Source organism: Kogia breviceps, chromosome 6 (assembly GCF_026419965.1).
Source record: "Kogia breviceps isolate mKogBre1 chromosome 6, mKogBre1 haplotype 1, whole genome shotgun sequence".
In the NCBI taxonomy this organism is placed as follows: domain Eukaryota; kingdom Metazoa; phylum Chordata; class Mammalia; order Artiodactyla; family Physeteridae; genus Kogia; species Kogia breviceps.
This window is the reverse complement of record NC_081315.1, coordinates 84,132,294-84,152,891: the sequence shown is the minus strand read 5'-3', so window position 1 is coordinate 84,152,891 and position 20,598 is coordinate 84,132,294. Positions and strand designations below refer to the sequence as shown.

Sequence of the window (20,598 nt, the reverse complement as noted above, 5' to 3'; positions counted from 1 at the left end):
GTATCATTCACAAATGCTTTCTTGGCTCATTAGAGCTAGAAATTATCCAGCGTCTTCAGGATACAGAATACTATGTGGACAAAGACTATCATACAGAAAGAAAAATAAATCGTGAGTCCAGAGTCTAGGCATTTAGTTTTGGCTTAGCTGTATCATGTAAACTTGGAGAAGTGTGGCTGCCTTTGTCTCAATGACCTCATTGGAAAATGAGAATAACACACTCTCTAAAATCTAACACACAAGTTTTATAACACTCTCAGAAAAATGAAAGTACTCTGAAAAGTCTAAAATTCTATGTAGGAATAATTTTTGAACCAGTAAGTAGCAACAACTGTCTTCTCTTGACAAGCTTATAACTTAATGGGAGACTAAATAGAGGAATCAAGCCAAAATAAATCAAAACGTGAAGATTGGGTTGAGGTGTAAAAAGCAGGAGGAAAAAGTTGTTTATATGCATGGAACAACTTAGGAAAAGACCTAGACGTGGAAGTAAGGGTGCAGTGGAACACAGAAGGGCAAAAATGGTTAATGGGATAATGTGAAACATGCCAGAGATGAGGATGATCAGACAGCTTCCCTGGGAAAGGAGCTCTGAAGATAACAGTTGAAAACTGATTCCATAGTATAAAACTATTTCTACCTGGAATTTGCCTAAAAATAATCTGGGTAATCTGGGGTGGGAGGAAAGGGAGAGAAGTAGTAAATAAATCAAGATCAGCCATGAAAACTGTTGACAATGGGGTTCACTATATTGTTGGTTTCACTTTTTGTATAAGTTTGGTGTTTTCCACAATGAAAAGTATACAACAAGCACATTAAAAAAAAAAAACTGATGCAGAGAATAATGGGAACTAGGTAGGAGTTATACTACAATAAATTACCCTAACAGGCACACAGAGTAATAGCTTGGAAAGATTTAAGGCAGCTGAGGCTAGATCGGCAGAGAAGCAAGCGTAAAATCAGCTATCTGTGCCAGACCACACTAAGGTGAACTCTATTGCCTTAAGAATAGGTACTTTAAAAAATTTTTTTTCGTATAGAAAAGTCCCCTATTCCTATTCCAGGCTATGGTTATCCAAATGTTGGCCTAAGGTAACTTCTTGATTTTCTCCAAGCATCTAGCTACTCCAAAATAATTTCTCCTTTTCTATGCCTCTACCCTAACCTCCTGCAAGCTTAAGTAGAAGATTGGGTAGGTGAGTCATAGAAGTGGAACCAATTTCTCTGAAGTAATTTTAAAAAAGAGAGACTGAATTCATAACACAGTTTTACCAAGGGTTTCATTACTACTTTCTTCTGGAGTTCCTATTTCTTCACAGTACTGCTTTTGTCTCAACACACAATCAATTCAACATCATCTCTGCTCTATGGACCCCACAGTGTTTATCTCATGGAACCCAGTCAAAGTTCACACCACTGGCTTTCCCTTTATTCCTTAAATCTGTACAGGTCTTGAGTCATATAACACCTTAGCTCAGCCACCAATTGGTGATAACTATACCATCACACACAGAATACTTGAGTAGATGGTTACCAGGACAGCAAGAAAAAAGTTACCTTGGTTCAAATATTGAATTACCAGAGTGTATTCCCAAGCATTCATTCTACTTGTTTCATTACAAAGGTACAACAGTTAAGCCCTATTATGAGCTGAAGGTGTCTGTGGACTAGACTAATAACCTAACAAACATATGCCAAGTTCTAAACAATTAATTTAAAATGACTTTTGGAACATAAACTCATCTAAATAGGAGATGGCTGTAAGTTTGCAGCAAACTTTACCTGATTCTTTTTAATCTCACTTCCACCATGCAGTGGAAATAAGAAATGATGAAATACATATACTATCACCATATGTGCTCACACATGCTCGCATGTTACCAGCACTTCCTAATTCTAGATCTCATATTAGAAACTTTCTCTGAACTTATTTGTTCAATGATCTGAAATGATCAGGTGATTATAGAGTTTGGTGAAGTGTTGGATAAAGTTAGTGATAATCAAAATTCAACTGGACAACTCTATACTAAGTAATGCTCTGGCTTAATACCAATGGCTTTACTATTAAAATACAATGAAACTTCTATATAGACAAGAATACATTAAAACTCACACAGCAAAGGAAAATACTTACAGAAATAAATACAAGATCAGCTTCTTTAATGGCATCATCAATATTGGTAGAAAAAAATAGATTTTTTCCTCGACAGGATTCTACCACTTCTTTTAGTCCTGGCTAAAAAGAAAAAAGAAAAGAAGTTGTACATACATTTTACCAGTCATATGAGATAACCCAGCAGTACAGAATTATATTCATTAAGGGGAAGGTCATGTGTAATTTAAAGGTCTAGATTTGCTCTCAAATAACACCTCTGTAGAAAAATCAAAGATTATACTGGTACCGAAGGCCATCAGGTGTACATTATGTAACAAATAAAGCAAACCTGAACTTGCCACAATTAAAGCAGCAGATTAATTTAATGCATGTCATTCTTTACATGTTCCAGACTACTTCATAAGAGTTAACAATTAACTCCAAGTATCAACACAATCATCAGAAAAGTCAAAAGTCTTTGTGGTTTCAAGCAAACATTTGACTTTGCATTGTCACTAGAATACAGGTTTTTACTCCCAAGAATTCAGGCCATAGAATACAGGCCATTCAGAGTGGTTATGAAACAGTCTTTACTCTACACATATATGAATATATATTTTTTCTAAGTCCCATTATAAAAAACACTTCTATTAAAAAATTTGTTACTTTTCCCATACAATTTAACAGGAGATATAATTAAGAATCTTGAGCTGTACAACACCACCTAACAAGTATTCTTGCCTCCACCCCCCAAAAAAATCAGGTCTAAATGTGATCAGACCAGTCCAATCAGCAAAATCTGTTTATCTACAGGATAAACAACCTGGTTTCTTCAATAAACAAACTGAAGAGAAAAACAAAGAGAGAAAAAGAGAGATTAAAATATTGTGGTCTTGGGACTTCCCTGGTGGCACAGTGGATAAGACTCCACACTCTCAATGCAGGGGGCCTGGGTTCAATCCCTGGTCAGGGAACTAGATCCCACACGCATGCCGACCTCAACTAAAACTTTGCATGCCGCAACTAAGGTGCCAGGGAGACACAACTAAGGAGCCTTTGAGCCACAACTAAGGAGCCCTGGAGCCACAACTATGGAGCCCACGTGCTGCAACTAAGACCCGGCACGACCAAATAAATAAATTTTTAAAAATATATATTGTGGTCTTAGGGAATTCCCTGGCAGTCAAGTGGTTAGGACTCTGTGTTTCCACTGCAGGGGGCACAGGTTTGATCCCTGGCCAGGGAACTAAGATCCCACATGTTGTGCAGTGAGGCCAAAAAATATATATATATATATAATATATATAATATATATAATATATATTATATATATATTATATATATTATATATATATATAGTGATCTTAAAAGATGCTTAAGTGATACAAATCTATTGTAATATACGGCTCTTACTTGGATTCTGATTCAAATAAACCATGGAGGGGAAGGACATGTTTAAGAATTCTTAAAAACCAAAGCAAAACAGACCTTCTTCTCTCCTGGGAGAGAAGCTTCAAATAATATCCAAAATATTATGGATGTATAGAAACTATATAGCAAAGTAAAAAGTCAATTCAGGGGCATAAGTCTAGAATTATATCCCGAGGTAATTCACTTTTCTTCATGGTTCTGTGGACTTTTAACATAAGCAATCAGAGAAAGTGTAAAATGTAAATTCAAAATTTCTATTAGTTTGGCTAAAATGTATAACAGGACCAGCAAAATATATGAACCACTGCACCATGAATATAGTGTCACTAATTATGGCAACTGGTTCCTTAGTTATTTTGACTAGGTTCTAGAAAATAAGAGTAAAAGGTTATGGAGTTGGAATTTTACAGAGAAGATTTAATTCAATCCTATATAATCTCCTAACATTTAAATTAAAGTAACCTAAAATCAGAGCAATGGAGAATTTATACTAAGTCTTAATAAGACCTCAAAATGAACAACTACATTATTCCGTTAAAATCAATGGGATATTTGTAGATATCCAAAATGGATGCAGAAGCAGTTGATAATATAGGTTCTACCTCTTATTAGATTCATTATGTAATTTTCATAACTAGTATTTAGAATTTATATGGCACTTTTTATGGAAGAAAAATCCTTTCACAGGATAAAATTAGCTTTCATTTTACTCCGAAAAAGCAAAGTATCCATTTTAGCTTTTTAGAAGTAGTTATTACATTGTTTTTTTAATGAACAAAGTTAACAAAAAAAGCAATGACTATTCAATAAATATGGCAACACAAAACAGAATGTTTTCATTGGCTTTTTTGTTTGGTTGGTTTTTTTGGCCACACTGTGCAGCTTGTGGGATCTTAGTTCCCCAACCAGGGATTGAACCCGTGCCCTTGGCAGTGAAAGTGCAGAGTCCTAACCACTGGACCACCAGGGAATTCCCTTCATTGTTAAATATTAAGAGTTTCTATTATGCTGTTCCCAGAGTAAAAACTTGCATATCTTACTACCATATTTCATCTGATAGTCATTACTATTTACTTCTCAGGTGGTAAAAATGACTACTTTTTTATTAACATAGTTTTGACCCATAAAATAAGCCTATAAGACTAGAAAGAACCACAATGAACATATAAATTCATAGACCCTAAGTACATTTAGCTGGGATTTTTCAATGTAGCCTGGTAATCTTTTTACTTGTCCTCTCATTCTGAGATTACTGCTCCAACCTCCACCACATCTTCTTCAGAGTAGCTGGCCTCCCACTTTCAGAAAATGGAGATGACCAACGTTTCACTTTCATTTCCTGTTCCCACCAACAAAACAGTATCTTCATCCACCCTTGTTTACTTCCCTCCAGTCTCTGAGAAAGAGGCTTGCAAGGCCAATTCCTCTTCTTGTGTTTTTGATCCTATCATCTTTGCTATTTTTCTAGACTTTATTCCATCAATTAGCCCCTTTCTTCTTATACTTTTGACCTTTCCTTCTCTACGTGATTTGTCTACCTTAGTTTATTATCAACCATAGGAAAAAATATAATTTTTAAAAATCACTGCTTTTGCACTTCTCCGGTGGCACAGTGGTTAAGAATCTGCCTGCCAATGCAGGGGACATGGGTTTGAGCCCTGGTCTGGGAAGATCCCACATGCCATGGAGCAACTATGCCCATGTGCCACAACTACTGAGCCTGAGCTCTAGAGCCACGAGCCACAACTACTGAGCCCGTGCGCCTAGAGCCTGTGCTCCGCAACAAGAGAAGCCACCACAATGAGAAGCCAGCGCACTGCAACGAAGACCCAACGCAACCAAAACTAAATTTTTTTTAAAAATCACTGCTTTTACCCTGTGTCCCTCTCCGGTGACCACACCTTTTATTTCCTTCTAATTAAACCTTTTAAAAGAAGAGTCTTACTACTTTTCTACACTCTCTCACTTCTTCAATCTCCTACCTTTTGTAATTGTTCTTGTAAAAGTTAAACAATGGCCCCCATAATACCGAATTTCATGAGTATGTCTCTGTTCTTATTTCTCCTGTGTTTGGCAGAATTGACAGCTTACTCATTCATTCAGCAAATATTGATATTCGTTGATTACTTACTAAGTACTGGTCACTGTGTTCATCACTCATAATCAAGATATATATATCTTTATGGAGCTTGCGCTACTGAAATTCTTCTGGTTTTTGGTTCACCTTCACTGAACTACTCTTCAGTGCTTCTCTAAGGCATTTCTTCCTCCACCCCTCATCAAACATTAGCATTTTGACCCCATGCTCTGTTCTCTCTACAGGCTCTTCTTGGGAGAGCTCAACTACTCTGACTTTAACTACTGTCTGCATAATTTATTTTTTTAACTTCCTGCATAATCTTAAATTTACATCTTCAGCCCTGAATTTCCTTTTTTTTTGGCCATGCTGCACGGCTTGTGGGATCTTAGTTCCCTGACCAGGGTCTGAAGCCAGGCCATGGCAGTGAAAGTGCTAAGTCCTAACCACTGGACTGCCAGGGAATTCCCCAGCCCTGAATTCTTGAATATCATTCTCGATTCCTTCCTCTACTTCATCCTTCCTGAATCAACAATCAAGTCTGATCATTTTTCCTTCTAAATATTTCTCTTGGGAATTCCTTGGTCATATACCAGAAGCCACAGGGTAAGGTCAAAGAAAAAATTTCTCCAATTAGTCTAGTGAGTTTCGGAGTAAATGGAGTGAGGGTGGAACAACTATCAAGGAGGCTGTGTACTCAAAAGAGTTCATTAAATATTATAATTACATATTAGTTATCTTTTCTTTATCAGTGACCAGGAGTTAAACATTAGTCACCAAAAGAGACTCTCTGATATGAAAAATTGGTATTTACAATGAAAAATCAATGCCATAGATTTTTTTTTTTTTTTTTTTTTTTTTTTTTTTTGCGGTACGCGGGCCTCTCACTGTTGTGGCCTCTCCCGTTGCGGAGCACAGGCTCCGGACGCACAGGCTCAGCGGCCACGGCTCACGGGCCCAGCTGCTCTGCGGCACGTGGGATCTTCCCGGACTGGGGCACGAACCCGTGTCCCCTGCATCGGCAGGCGGATTCTCAACCACTGAATCACCAGGGAAGCCCAATGCCATAGATTTTTATAATATCATTGAAAACAAATATCTGCTTGGTTGTGTATTTTTTAAAAATTTTATGTATGTATGTATGTATTTATTTGGCTGTGTTGGGTCTTCATTGCTGCTTGCTGACTTTCTCTAGTTGCGGCGAGCGGGGGCTACTCTTTGTTGCAGTGCTCAGGCTTCTCACTGCAGTGGCTTCTCTTGTTGTAGAGCACGGGCTCTAGGCGCACGGGCTTTAGTAGTTGTGGCACGCGGCCTTCCGTAGTTGTGGCTCACAGGCTCCACAGGCTCGGTAGTTGTGGCACATGGGCTTAGTTGCTCCCCGGCATGTGGGATCTTCCTGGACCAGGACTCGAACCCGTATCCCCTGCATTGGCAGGCGGATTCTTAACCACTGCACCACCAGGGAAGTCCCTTGTTTGTGTGTTTTTTTATTTTTTGATGGTTCATAAATATTTATTAAAATTCAAAGTTGGAGAATTCCCTGGTGGTCCAGTGGTTAGGGCTCTGTGCTTCTACTGCAAGGGGCACGGGTTCAATCCCTGGTGGTGGAACTAAGATCCTACATGCTGTGCAGCATGGCCAATAAATATAATAGGCTTGAAAAAAAACTGAAAGTTGTTTCCTCTCCTATCCCATGAGCATCCATCCAGCTGCCTGTCAACTGTTAAGATGCATGACTGCTGTCATAAATGCCCTTGAAATCTTCAGGGTAACACATTTGCCTTTACTTAAAACTTCTTGCTCCCTGCGTTGTAGCCAGTACCTCTCTTGACACCTTTATATAAAAGATCTCCAAAATTTGCACCCCAAGCAAGCCATCCATGGATAAAAACGTGTACCCAGGATCAAAAAGTTGGCCCGGACAGGTCAAGGATTCAAGTCCACTCCTTCAATTTTCAGCTTAGTGCCTACATAGTGCTTAACTTCCTGCATAGTGCCCGTTTGCCCATGGATACAGCATTAAGCTTGTGCTTTAAGACCCCAGCAGCGGTTCTCATCCCTTTGGTACACACCTGTCCACCAGAAGCCATCAAAAACCACACTGCATTCATGCCTGGCACCCATGCCTGGCACCGTCCCAGAAGCCGTCTCGTACCTCCTAAAGCTGTGTGTTTTTTAATGCATGATAGAATACAAATTTAAGGAGGAGGTTAACTGTAAAGGTATCTAAGGTTTCTCTGGAAATAAAAATATTTCTTTGCCTTGTCCAGGTAGATCAGTATAAAATCACAAGCAGTAACAATATCTATAAGCTACTCAATAAAGGAATTCAGAAAGCAGCATGAATTCTGGTTAAACCTGCCATTTGTTTTTCTTCTTTTATAGTTCTTTCTGTTTGACATTTCACATAACATTCTACATCTCCTATATGGCCAAGGAAATGTGCAGGAATAGTTAGTTTTACAACATAAAATAAACAAAAAATGGAACAAAGGCCTAACATATCTTTGAAAATGGATAATTGGGACATGCAGTTCATTTCCACAAGTTTTGTTTTGTTTTGTCTTTTTAAATACACACTACAGAAATCATTTATTTTCTTCTGATTTATAAATTTCTTAAGCAGGTGTCTTTTAACAACTGATGTGTAAGAAAGACACATGAAAATTATAAGCCTGAAGTCATTTACTTGCTAAGAGGAGAATCATTCTACTTGTTAAGAAGATTCCTTCTAGAATTTTAAAGTAGCAGTGCCATGTTTTTAACCTCCAAAGTCAGCTGGGTTGTTTTTTTTTTTAAAGATTCCATTTCCTTTGCAGGCTACAACTAAATAATGCAGAACTAAAATAGCTGCTTCGGTTGTCATCATCTAATTTTGTGGAGTAGACAGATTAAAAATGAGATAAAAATAAGACTTTAAAGACCAGATAATTACAACCATTAAATAAAGCCAATACAATTATGGGACATTAGAGTTCTGAGAACTCAGAAGTTGCTTCTAATGAGCACAGTGCTAGCTAGACTTTGAAATCTTTTATATTCTATTTAAAGAGATTTAAAGAAGAAAAAATTTATTTATGAAATAAAACTGTGAAACAACAAGAAATACTTTTGTTTCTTTGTTTATAAAAGCTAGGTTATTGAGAAAAACAAGTAAGATGTGGAAAAAAATCATCTTAGATCTTAACTCTTTTAGTCTAACTATATATCCCAACTGGATTCAATATCAATGTAGAACACACTATTTTTTTTTTTGGAGGAATTTAACTTTTAATTTTTAAAAAAGTAACAAGAGTATAACATGGCAAATTCAGATCATCCTCTCACTTATTTTGTGGCTTACTGTTGTTTTTATTTGGTGTTTTTTGGTTGTTATTTATATATATTTTTTGAAGTATAGTTGATTTACAACATTGTGTTAGTTTCAGGTCTATAGCAAAGTGACTCAGTATTTTTGCAGACTGTATTCCATTATAGGTTATTACAAGATGATGGGTAAAATTCCCTGTGCTATACAGTATATCCTTGTTGCTTATCTATTTTATATACAGTAGTTTGTACCTGTTAACCCCTTACCCCTAATTTGTCCCTCCTCCCTTCCCTCTCCCCTTCAGTAGCCACAGGTTTGTTTTCTATATCTGTAGAACACACTATTTTTATTTTTTTCCCCATTTATTTATTAATTTATGGCTACGTTGGGTCTTTGTTGCTGCGTGCAGGCTTTCTCGAATTGCCTTGAGCAGGGGCTACTCTTCGCTGCAGTGCGCGGGCTTCTTATTGTGGTGGCTTCTCTTGTTGTGGAGCACGGGCTCTAGGCTCACGGGCTTCAGTAGTTGTGGCACATGGGCTCAGTAGTTGTGGCATGTGGGCTTCAGTAGTTGTGGCTCTCAGGCTCTAGAGTGCAGGCTCAGTAGTTGTGGTACACGGGCTTAGTTGCTCCGCAGCATGTGGGATCTTCCCAGATCAGGGCTCAAACCCATGTCCGCTGCAGTGGCAGGGAGATCCTTAACCACTGTGCCACCAGGGAAGTCCAAACATACTATTTTTAATTTAAAGCACTGAAGTCTTAGGAAAAAGAGTCTCAGATTTCAAATAATAGAAATAGTACTACTAATAAGAATCTGGCCAGGGAATGTGCCTGGCCAACTAATTTTTTTGTTTTCTCCAAGAAAAATGTCTAAATCCAATATATTATAGATAGTTTATACTTTTTTCTAGCTCAAAATAACCTTTGTATTTTGTTTTTATGTAAAATTTTTATTGAAGTAAAACAAAAATACAGAAAAGTGTATATATTTTAGTATAGAAAAGTGTATAGCTCAATTTTCACATGTGAACACACGTGTGTAACCATTATCCATACAAGAATTAAAACAACATTAACAGGGAGTTCCCTGCTGGCTAGTGGTTAAAATTCTGGGCTTTCACTGTCAAGGCCTGGATTCAATCCCTGGTTGGGGAACTGAGATCCCACAAGCTGTGCAGCATAGCCAAAAAAACTCAAAAAAAACAAAAATAGTAAATCAGAGCCTGCAGTATGCCCTCTCCTAGTCTCTACAACCCCTCAAACTACCATCATGTTGAATACTATCACCAGAAATTAGTTTGCCTATATTTGAACTTTATACAAATGGGATTATACAGCATGGACTACTTTGTGTCTGACAACACATTACTTTTGTGAGAATTTAAACATATGCTTGCATGCAGGAGTAGTTTCACAGATTTTAAATACAGTATAGTATTTTACTGCAGGATTATACTACAATTTATGTATCCATTCTATTGCTAATTAACATCTAGGTTGTTTCCCATCTGGGATCATTATGAATTGCAGTGTTAATACCTGTCTTTTGGCACATAAATGTATGCCTTTCTGTTGGATATACACCTACAGGTGGAATTTCTGGGTCAGATATGCATATTTTCAGCTTTAGTAAATACTGCTGCACAGTTTTGCAAAATGGCTGTACCAATTTACGTTCTGACCAGCAGTGTATAAAATTCCAGTTGCCCTAAATCCTTGTCAGCACTTGGTATTATCAGTAGTGATAATTTTAGCCGTTCTGGTACATTTTGTGTTTGAAAAGTAGAGTATACTGCTGGCATAATTAATTACTGAATGACTGGATATAAATATGGCTCACAAGGTTTCAGATGACTTTTATGGATATCAGAATTATAAAACTCTTAATCAAGTTATCTTTCCAAAATGTTTTTTAAAATTCCCCAAGACCTAATATAGTAGTAATGTTATGTTTATGTAACAGGAAAAGAAATGCTATAACACTGAGGTATTTAAATAACTATTATGGGAAGTTAATCTGGTAGAGGAAGAAAGGGTAAAGCACAAACAGAAGCTACCACACACACAGAGGGCTTTTTTTTTTTTTAATTCTAAGTCTGATTCAGATATTGGTTAATCTGTGATGTTAAGTGGCTACATGGATTTCTATTCATAGGTCTATAAATAGCAGGCAGATTTATCTTACAGAGACTTCCCCTTCTAAAGATCACTTAAAGACTATAGTTGATAAGAGTCTTATAAATAATAAAACTTTTCAGAAAAAAAAAAGAAAAGAATATATTAATGTTGGAGAGAAAATGCTACCCTCAAATTTTCAAGTGCTTCTCTCTATGTCAAAAGCATAATATCATGAACTCATTTTACAGCAAAAATTTTTAAAAATGGAACACTGCTTAATAAAATAGAGGCATATTTTCCTAACTATGAGTTCTCTAAATTCACAGAAATTTTGAAATTCCAATTTAAACAAATTTGTGATACAAAACACTGAATATGAAAGACACCATTTATTCATCCAAGGTTTACCTGATATAAATACAATCACCCAAAAATATAATACTTACATGAATTAATATTATAAACATCCACAGTTTTTTAATTTTTACAGATGTCACTTTTTAATTGTACTATTACCATATGGTAACCATACTAACAAACAAAATTAGAAAATAGAGAAGATAAGAAAATTACCCATAATCTCACTCCACTAATATAACCATTATTAATACTCAATATACTTTTTTCTAGGCATTTTCCCTAGGCATATTTGACATAATTATAATTGTAATGTCCATAACATTGTGTATTTATGTTTTTTCATTTAATTTCTTATCAGTTGAAGTATAGAATTTTATATTAAAAGTAAATTACTTAGCAAAAAGAGTAAGAAAACAAAGAGCATAAGAACAAAGCATTGTTTCATATGGTTTACCTCATAAATAGGAAGTGTAGGAGAGTTCCATGCATTGATTCTTGATTCATTGACATCAACAACTGTTACCCTGATTTCAGGGCACATATGAGCAATGACACTACATGTGGGTCCTCCAACATAGCCTGCACCGATGCAGCAGATCTTCTTAATTTCAAACATGATTGTACTAGAAGGGAAACAGTAAGACCGTCCAACTATTGAGAACAGAAAATTTAAAGAAATCACACTGCACATTCATCACCCTTTATAAAAACTGTCAAAGTAACAGATACTGGAAAGATTTCCTACATTCACACTCATTAAGAATTATGAAAGGGCTTCCCTGGTGGCGCAGTGGTTGAGAATCCGCCTGCCGATGCAGGAGACACGGGTTCGTGCCCTGGTCCGGGAAGATCCCACATGCCGCGGAGCAACTAAGCCCGTGAGCCATGGCTGCTGAGCCTGTGCGTCCGGAGCCTGTGCTCCACAACGGGAGAGGCCACAACAGTGAGAGGCCCGCATACCGCAAAAAAAAAAAAAAAAAAAAAAAAAAAAAAAAAAAAAAAAAAAAAAAAAAAAAAGAATTATGAAAACAATGATAATAAAAAAATAACGTTCCAACTGGATGACCTAGTCTGTTCTCAGTCATGTACCAGCATGAAACATGGAAAAAATTATAGTAACTGATATTACTAAAGAAGTGTCACAAAGATTATAATGACCTAATATAGAAAGTCAAGAAACAAAATAAAACCTTACTTAATCTTCTAACAGTCTAGGTAACTTTGATTGCTGAGGGAAAATTCAGGGGTGAACACACCAGTGTAATTCTTGCTTAACTAAATGCTGGTATACAAAGGTCAGCTTTACAACAGGTTTAGACTAAAATGACAGATATTAAGATTAGTTCCTAAATCCAGAATTGGTCTCTGAGATTATATTCCCTGCACAATTTGGTTTCAGCAATTCATTTTTAGGTACTGGACAATGATCTTAAACTCTATTTCAACTTTAATCAGAAACCAGGAGATGGTTAAAGAAAGTAATTTCTGTAGCTAGCAAAGCTGTTACACAGATTTTGATGGGTTTTTCAAAAACCAGTGAATTGATTCACTCGAATCAAAATGACAAGGGACTGAGTTATATGTAAGAATGTCAGTTTATTCAGAAATGAGAATGAGAACAGCCAAACTGATAAGATTCTTAGAATTTGTGTCCTAGAGAGTTTAAGCATTTGTTAGTATATTCCTGCATGGATCAGAGAAGGTACTCTGGAAGGCTGATCTAATTACAATGCCTGGCAAGTAAATCCCTATTATGAAAAAAAGATACACAAAGCACATAATTAAGATGATCCAATTCCCTTTGGTCTGAATCTGTATTAATAAAACAATGCTCTAATCTTCATTGGTTCTCTGGGTAGACTTCCCAACTGGAAGAGAATGAGTTGACAACCCAAACAAGTATCCTGGTCTGTGTTAATAAGCAAGTAATCTGCCTTATAAATTGATCTTTAGTAGTTATAAGATTATTAGATACCAACTCATAGAGTCTGATCTCTAATGACTTTTTTTTTTTTGGCCGCATGGCTTGTGGGATTCTAGGTCCACAATTAGGGATCGAGATCAGGAGTCGAAAACCAGTCCCTCCTCCCCACCCCACCCCCACCGGCAGTGGAATAGCAGAGTCTTAATCACTGGACCGCCAGGGAATTCCCTCTAATGACTTTTTAATAACCTAAAAGAAATGGAATTTTAGTAAACCAGTAAATATGAACAGAATTTGGAATCTAATGATTCCCCAAAAGAAAGAAATATTCTTAGCAATATACATACCAAGAAATATTTTAAATGTATTTTTATTTTGAATAGGTAATAATTCATATGATTCAAACATTAAATCTGAGGAATTCCCTGGCGGTTCAGTGGTTAAGACTCGGCGCTTTCACTGCCATGGGCCTGGGTTCGAGACCTGGTCAAGGAATTAAGATCCCACAAGCCAGGCCATGCGGCCAAAAAAAAAAAAAAAATTCATTAAATCTGTATAACAATAACACTCAGAAGCCACACACCTATTCCATCCACATCTACTTTGCTACCCTCTACTTTGCTTCTACAAGCAACCTCTTTATTAGTATTCCAAGATTCACCTTAGCAAAAACACTGAGCCTAGAAAAATTTACGTTTAGCAACCATATATCTTTCTTCACCCTTCTTCTGCTTTTCAATTCTGCCCTTCACAATCTCCAGGCCTCAAGTGCCCTATAAATGAGGAGAATGCATGGGGAGATAGACTGCACTGGGATTGCTAAGTGGCTAAGACTGAGCCAGATGTTCTGAAAAGCTCCCACCTGTGGGAGGGACAGCTCGCCCGGAGGAGACTTACCAAAGATGTGTCTCCAGCATTCACTGCTGCTGTCCCTACCTCTACAGCAGAAAAGTCTTGGCATCTGGTTTCAGAAAATTGCTTCAACTTGCTTCAGGCTTATTCCCTTCTTCTCATTCATGAAAAATTAATATTCCCAATTTAAGGATTTACTGTGTGGGCACAGCAGAGAATTTGGCCATAGAATAATTTAGGTCCTGACACTCAAGTACTTAACAATTTATTTGGCAAATAATTCAATTGAAAAATGTTTATTAAAGACCCCACTATGTAACAGCCACTATTGTTCTAAGTATTACAGATACAATAATGAACATGACAGATACAGCTCCTACCTTTACAGTTATATTCTAGTAGGAAAGCACACAAACAAAATAATGGCAGTTGTGGTAAATTCCTCATAAAGGAAATAAACATGTAGCTAAAAGAGAAAGATTGTATGTGGGGAAAGGACTATTTTAGTTAGGGTAGTTAAAGAAGGACTCTCTGAGAAGGTGACTTTTAAACTGACTTAAAAAATAAAATGGAGTTAGTTGCATCCAGATAACATGGTTAAATTACACAAGGCAGTATAATCAATTAAATGACAAAATGAGGGTTAAAGTCCAGAGGGGGGAAAAATCAAAATAAGAAAGTATCTATATCAAGGCAAATGTAAAATCTAAGCTTGGCCTAAAGAATGAGTAGGATTTAAAAGGAAAGATAAGTGGGGAGGGCATTCCAGATGACAGAAAATAAATAAATAAGGACTTATATACAGAAATGAGTCCAGGGCTTCCCTGGTGGCGCAGTGGTTAAGAATCCGCCTGCCAATGCAAGGGACACAGGTTCAAGCCCTGGTCCGGGAAGATCCCACATGCCATGGAGCAACTAAGTCCGTATGCCACAACTACTGAGCCTGCACTCTAGAGCCCGTGAGCCACAAATACTAAGCCCAGATGCCACAACTACTGAAGCCCGTGCACCACAACAAAGAGTAGCCCCCGCTCGCCGCAACTAGAGAAAAGCCCGCATACAGCAACGAAGACCCAACACAGCCAAAATTAAAATAAATAAGTTTTTTAAAAAGAGAAATGAGTCCAAAGAAGTGAGATCTGCCTAGTTGCACAAAAACGTGGGTGTTAAGAACTAGTGAGAGGTAATAATTGTCTCAGGGTGGAAATGAATTGGAAGTGGGTCTTGAATGCCCCTTTCAGGAAAGCATGACCATAAAAATCCATGAGGCTATAATTTAATAATTTAAGGTAACACAGCTGAAAGTAACCATAACAATCAAGGCATTAATATATTAGCTAAAATCTAATAAACTCCACTGAAGGAAAAAAGGGGGAGGGGGCAAAGGGAATGATAAGCTTGGAGCCTGGAAAAGGGGCATTAAGAATAAGGATGGGGCTTCCCTGGTGGCACAGTGGTTGAGAATCCTCCTGCCGATGCAGGGGACACGGGTTCGTGCCCCGGTCCGGGAAGATCCCACATGCCGCAGAGTGGCTGGGCCCGTGAGCCATGGCTGCTGAGCCTGCGCATCCGGAGAGCCTGTGCTCCACAACGGGAGAGGCCTCAACAGTGAGAGGCCCGCGTACCACCAAAAAAAAAAAAAGAATAAGAATGATGGGCTTCCCTGGTGGCACAGTGGTTAAGAATCCACCAGCCAATGCAGGAGACACGGGTTTGAGCCCTGGTCTGGGAAGATGCCACATGCCGCGGAGCAACTAAGCCCGTGCACCACAACTACTGAACCTGCGCTCTAGAGCCCATGAGCCACAACTACTGAGCCCCGTGCCATAACTACTGAAGCCCATATGCCTAGAGCCCGTGCTCCACAACAAGAGAAGACACCTCAATGAAAGAGTAGCCCCTGCTCGCCGCAACTAGAGAAAGCCCACGCACAGCAACAAAGACCCAATGCAGCCAAAAATAAATTAATTAATTTTAAAAAAAGAATATGAATAAGAATGACACAGTGTTTATTTCAGCGCTTCTAAAGAGTGACACAGAATCTGGAAGTCAGAAGTGTTCTGGTTTCAGAGAGGTGGGGCAAGAAAAAAGCTTTCCTAATGCTTGGATAGCATCTTCCCCCCAAATTCTTTGCTCTGATTCCACTATGCCTTATGAGTTCAGATTGCCAGGAATCATAATACTAGAAAGGGATGGCCTGGATTTGAGATATAAGTATTCTAGACACTGGAATAAAGTTTCCCTACTGTAATAGCAAGTTTCTATTCTAGAGTATCCATCAGTCTCTTATGAGCTTAGTCATCATAAGTTACCTAAAGCCTCATTAACCCTTAGGTTTGTGGGAGGAAAAAAAAAAAAAAAAAATCCTTCCAGATCTGCAAGGCTGAAGATCAAGTCCTAAACTGTGATGAACCTGGACTACCACTCACAGTAACCCCTTCCTGGATAGGTGGCCTCTCTAATCAAAACCAGTATATCTGGAATACCTAAAAAGTGAAATCTCAAAGGATTTTTGGACCAGAGGATCTTGTGGTGTTACCACTTAATCCATAGCCAAGAGGTTATAAGGCCAGCCTATGCCCTCAGTCTCAACAGAACATGGGTGAACCAAAACATGGGTTGAGCCCATGATGAACTCTTGGGCTCAAGAGTTTTATAAGGTACTCTCAGGGTAACACCTCTCTGCTGCTGTTCAGTTCAGCACCTAGAACAATAGGCTCTCAATAAATATTAATTGAATGAGTAACTCAATAAGGGCCTATTTTTTCGAGATGAAGACTGGTATTTCAATATCTTTATCTCAGATGCTCGATCAGAGTATTTTTGTGGATTGTCCACAATCTTATCAATCTTTCTTCTTTAGGTAGAACTTCAGCATGTCTTCTCAGAGCTACTTCTTTTTTTGGGGGGGGGGGCGGTACGCGGGCCTCTCACTGTTGTGGCCTCTCCTGTCGTGGAGTGCAGGCTCCGCAGGGATACCCTAAAACACATGCAGTTCTATAATACAGACCCACCTGCCATCAATAGTTTACCCCAGCTGCCGCCTGAAAGGCAAGCTGAATATGGCGTGGCAACGAAGGAGATAAGAAGTAGCTCTGAGGGCTTCCCTGGTTGAGGGCATCCCTGGTTGAGGGCTTCCCTGGTGGTGCAGTGGTTGAGAGTCCGCCTGCCGATGCAGGGGACACGGGTTCGTGCCCCGGTCCGGGAAGATCCCACATGCCGCGGAGAGGCTGGGCCCATGAGCCATGGCCGCTGACCACTTGGAAGTTTCAACAAAATCCTCAATAAGCTTTAATACGGAGCTTGATACAGTGTTAGTGATATACTTTTCCTGACACAGATATCTTCTGATTCCATTTTCTATTTCTACTTTTATTTACCTTCTGACCCTCTACAGTGCTGTCAGGGAAATGAGAATGTTTGCTTACTGAATGAGTCCGTTTGAAATGAGTTTTTACCTCTGTATTTTGGGAAAGTCACAGCAAACCAGGCCATTCCAAAACTACTTTTCATCTAAAATTTTACAAATTCAGATCAATATCTCAGCCTAAAAGATGTGGCTAACAAATAGCGACGCTCCTATTACAATCTAAACTGAATATACTCTCTCCACCTCCACCCCTCTTCAGTATACCCTGTTTAATTACCCAGTATCTAAGGCAATGGACGTTCTAGCTGGATACATCAACTTCACACATCACCTTAGACATTTCCAAAAATTAAATGATAACACATGCCTGACCCGGGAAAAATATTTAATCAGTGAGAAAGACTGTTAACCTCATATCTAAAGGGTATCATGTAAAGCTGTGGAAATAGCAAGAGAGAAGATGGAGTATGCTTACTGGTTACAGGTTTTATGTTGGAGAAAGGAGTAGTACAGCAATAGGAGAAGAAATGAGATCCTTTCAACCAGGGTTGTCTATCCTTTACCTTAAACTAGATGCTGGGCACTAACAAGCACATATCAGAGCAGACAGTAACCTCTTTCATTTCCAGAGCCACCCCCTGCTCCCCACATCCCCCAAGAAACAGACCAGACTACTGTTGTCCATTTCATAGGGGATTTGAAGAAACTCAAAGACTCACTGTGTCTTTGAGGGCAGGCAGTCAATGAACAGCTACTCCTCTGTATATCCCTGAAAAGTTCCCTACCAGTGAATCCCTTTTTTCTATATGCCAGAATTCTCGACCTTACTCAATTATTTTCCTATATATAAAGAGGCATGATTTTTCAAGGTCTCACACAAACGCAATCTCCTGAAGCACCGAAGAAAGGCCTTCCCTAATATGAAATAAAGCCATAATATAGTGTGGCGGCCAGCAATGGATTCCAGGACAGTCCACAGAGATGTCACGACAGAATGAATGTCTTAGGATTTCGCCTTCAGAAGGGCTCTCTGGTTCGTTTTCTCTTTAGTTTCTTAAGAAGGGAGACCAGCGACGTGAGGAAATCAGCAGCCCTCCATGTGAGCAGATTCTAAACACAAACAAAAGACTGATTCTGAGACCAAAATGGGGTCCCTGACCAGAGGACCACTTCCTTTGGTGGACGTTCGGCTTTCAGAGGCGCCAGGGAAATCTCATTTAAGTCGGAAAGCGGGGAAAAGCAGAAAGAGACGCGGTTGGAAGACTCGCGAGTCTTGAATTAAAAGCCCAAGCTCTCCCTCTTCCAGAGCAGCAGATCCAAAAGACTATTCCCGCCCAGAACCCGAAAGAGGAGACGGGGTGTCGTAACACTGGGAGCCTGGGACCGAGCGCAGTGAGCACACCCCGCCCGGCTCCTTCCACATCCCTCCGGGACCCGGGAGCATCCCCACGGGGTGGCGGAGCCAGCCCGGAAAAGGCGCTTACCCACTTCCAGGCACAGACAGCGGTAACAGCTCCAACCCCGACCGCTCGGACAGCTCGGACAGCTCCTCGCTCTGGGCCGCGCAGCCGCAGCTTCAGCACTCGCGCTCTGCTCCGTCTGGTCTCCCCTCACCGCACACCCCTCTCGGGCTGCCAAGCGCCGCACCCCAACTCCCGGGCCCGAGCCCGTATTTAAAGATTTCCACCAGAGAAGGCGGAGGCTTCATTCCCCCGCAGCCAAGCCCTCCCGGACTTTGCTCTCCGCTGCATCCCTGCTCCCCCTCCCGCCACTGTAGGCCGGGGCCCGCCCCTATTTCCTGCGGGGCCCAGGGGCGGTGAATACGGGGCCGTGACTAGTCGTCGCTGGGAGAGGCAGACCCCACCCCCCGGCCGAGCCTAGACAAATCCGCTCGGGCCAGCTCAGCGGCCCCGCCCCTGCCGCGAGCGGCGCTGGGCAGAGCTGCGTGCGCCCCAGGCCGGCCAAGGACCGAGGGTTAAGCTCCCGGTTACGCCTAGGTCAGGTTCTAGTTTTCCGGTAGTCCAAAGCCTGCTCTTGCCGTCTGGTCCCCGCTTCCCTCCTTGTGTCCCAATCCTGCCTCACAGCGCTGAGGTGGTGCCGCGTACGCGCCGGGTCAGCCATACTCTGGGGCTGCGGCCCAGGGGGACCGGAAGGTCCAGGCGCCCTTTCCGGTCTCCCCAGCAGCCTAGAGGGCCTGCCTCGTCTTTCAGCACCCTAGACCCTGTGGATCAGACGTGGCCAGCGGCTTACTCCACTCCCACGCCTTCCGGGCCCATGGGTCCGCCGCACCCTCCGGGCCCGCGGCCCAGGGTTTAGTCAGATTACCTCCGACCCGCCGCTTCTGGGAAGGAGGCGCCTCACGTCAAAAGGATGCTGAGTCCCGTCATGACTGGACCAGTTAGTGATCCCCGTCCTGATCCCTGGGTAGAGAAGTGGGACAGCCCTCCAGGCACATTTTCCAAATACTCCTGCCAAATTCAGGATTTGAGATGTCTGTGCATGATATATAGCAGAGAGCATGCAAGATGTAAGTGCCGCCTAAGAGGAAGTGAAATTAACGTATGGAGCCTCCCACTTTTAGTGAGAGCAGTTCTGTTCCTGTTTCCCCACTCCAAGGTCATCTTAAACGTCAAATTTAAAGAAAAGCACAGTCATGACTTTTTATTTCCTCTCATTAGATTAAGAATTACATCATCTAGATGGACCTCCAGATTATCATGCCAAGTGAAGTAAATCAGACAAATATATGATATTGCTTATATGTGGAATCTAAAACAAAAATGATACAAATGAACTTATTTTAAAAATAGAAGTAGACTCGCACACATAGAGAACAAACTTACGGTTACCAAAGGGGAAAGGGGAGGGGAGGGATAAATTAGGAGTTTGGGATTAACATATACACACAAATGTATATAATGTAAATGACCGACAAGGACCTACTGTATAGCACAGGGAACTATACTCAAGATCTTGTAATAACCTATAATGGAAAAGAATCTGAAAATTTATATATATATATGAATAACTGAATCACTTTGCTATACACTTGAAACTAACAACA

The 20,598-nt window shown here is 40.0% G+C and overlaps 1 protein-coding gene across 2 annotated transcripts in view; it reads right to left on the bottom strand.

Annotated features, from left to right (window-relative positions):
• Positions 1–19,851, bottom strand: part of UGDH (UDP-glucose 6-dehydrogenase) — a 31,142-nt gene extending 11,291 nt beyond the window's left edge. Inside the window, exons 1-4 of one of the 2 annotated variants that reach the window (XM_067036273.1) lie at positions 19,019–19,762; positions 18,411–18,644; positions 11,843–12,011; positions 2,135–2,236 (exon numbers count right to left, since the gene is read on the bottom strand). In XM_067036273.1, coding sequence (XP_066892374.1) covers positions 2,135–2,236; positions 11,843–12,011; positions 18,411–18,469 — 330 coding nt within the window. In that variant the 5' untranslated portion in view covers positions 18,470–18,644; positions 19,019–19,762. Of the gene's footprint in view, positions 1–2,134; positions 2,237–11,842; positions 12,012–18,410; positions 18,645–19,018 lie in introns of both variants that reach the window. The other variant, XM_059067079.2, reaches the window with a different exon arrangement.
• Positions 19,852–20,598: the final 747 nt, after the last annotated feature.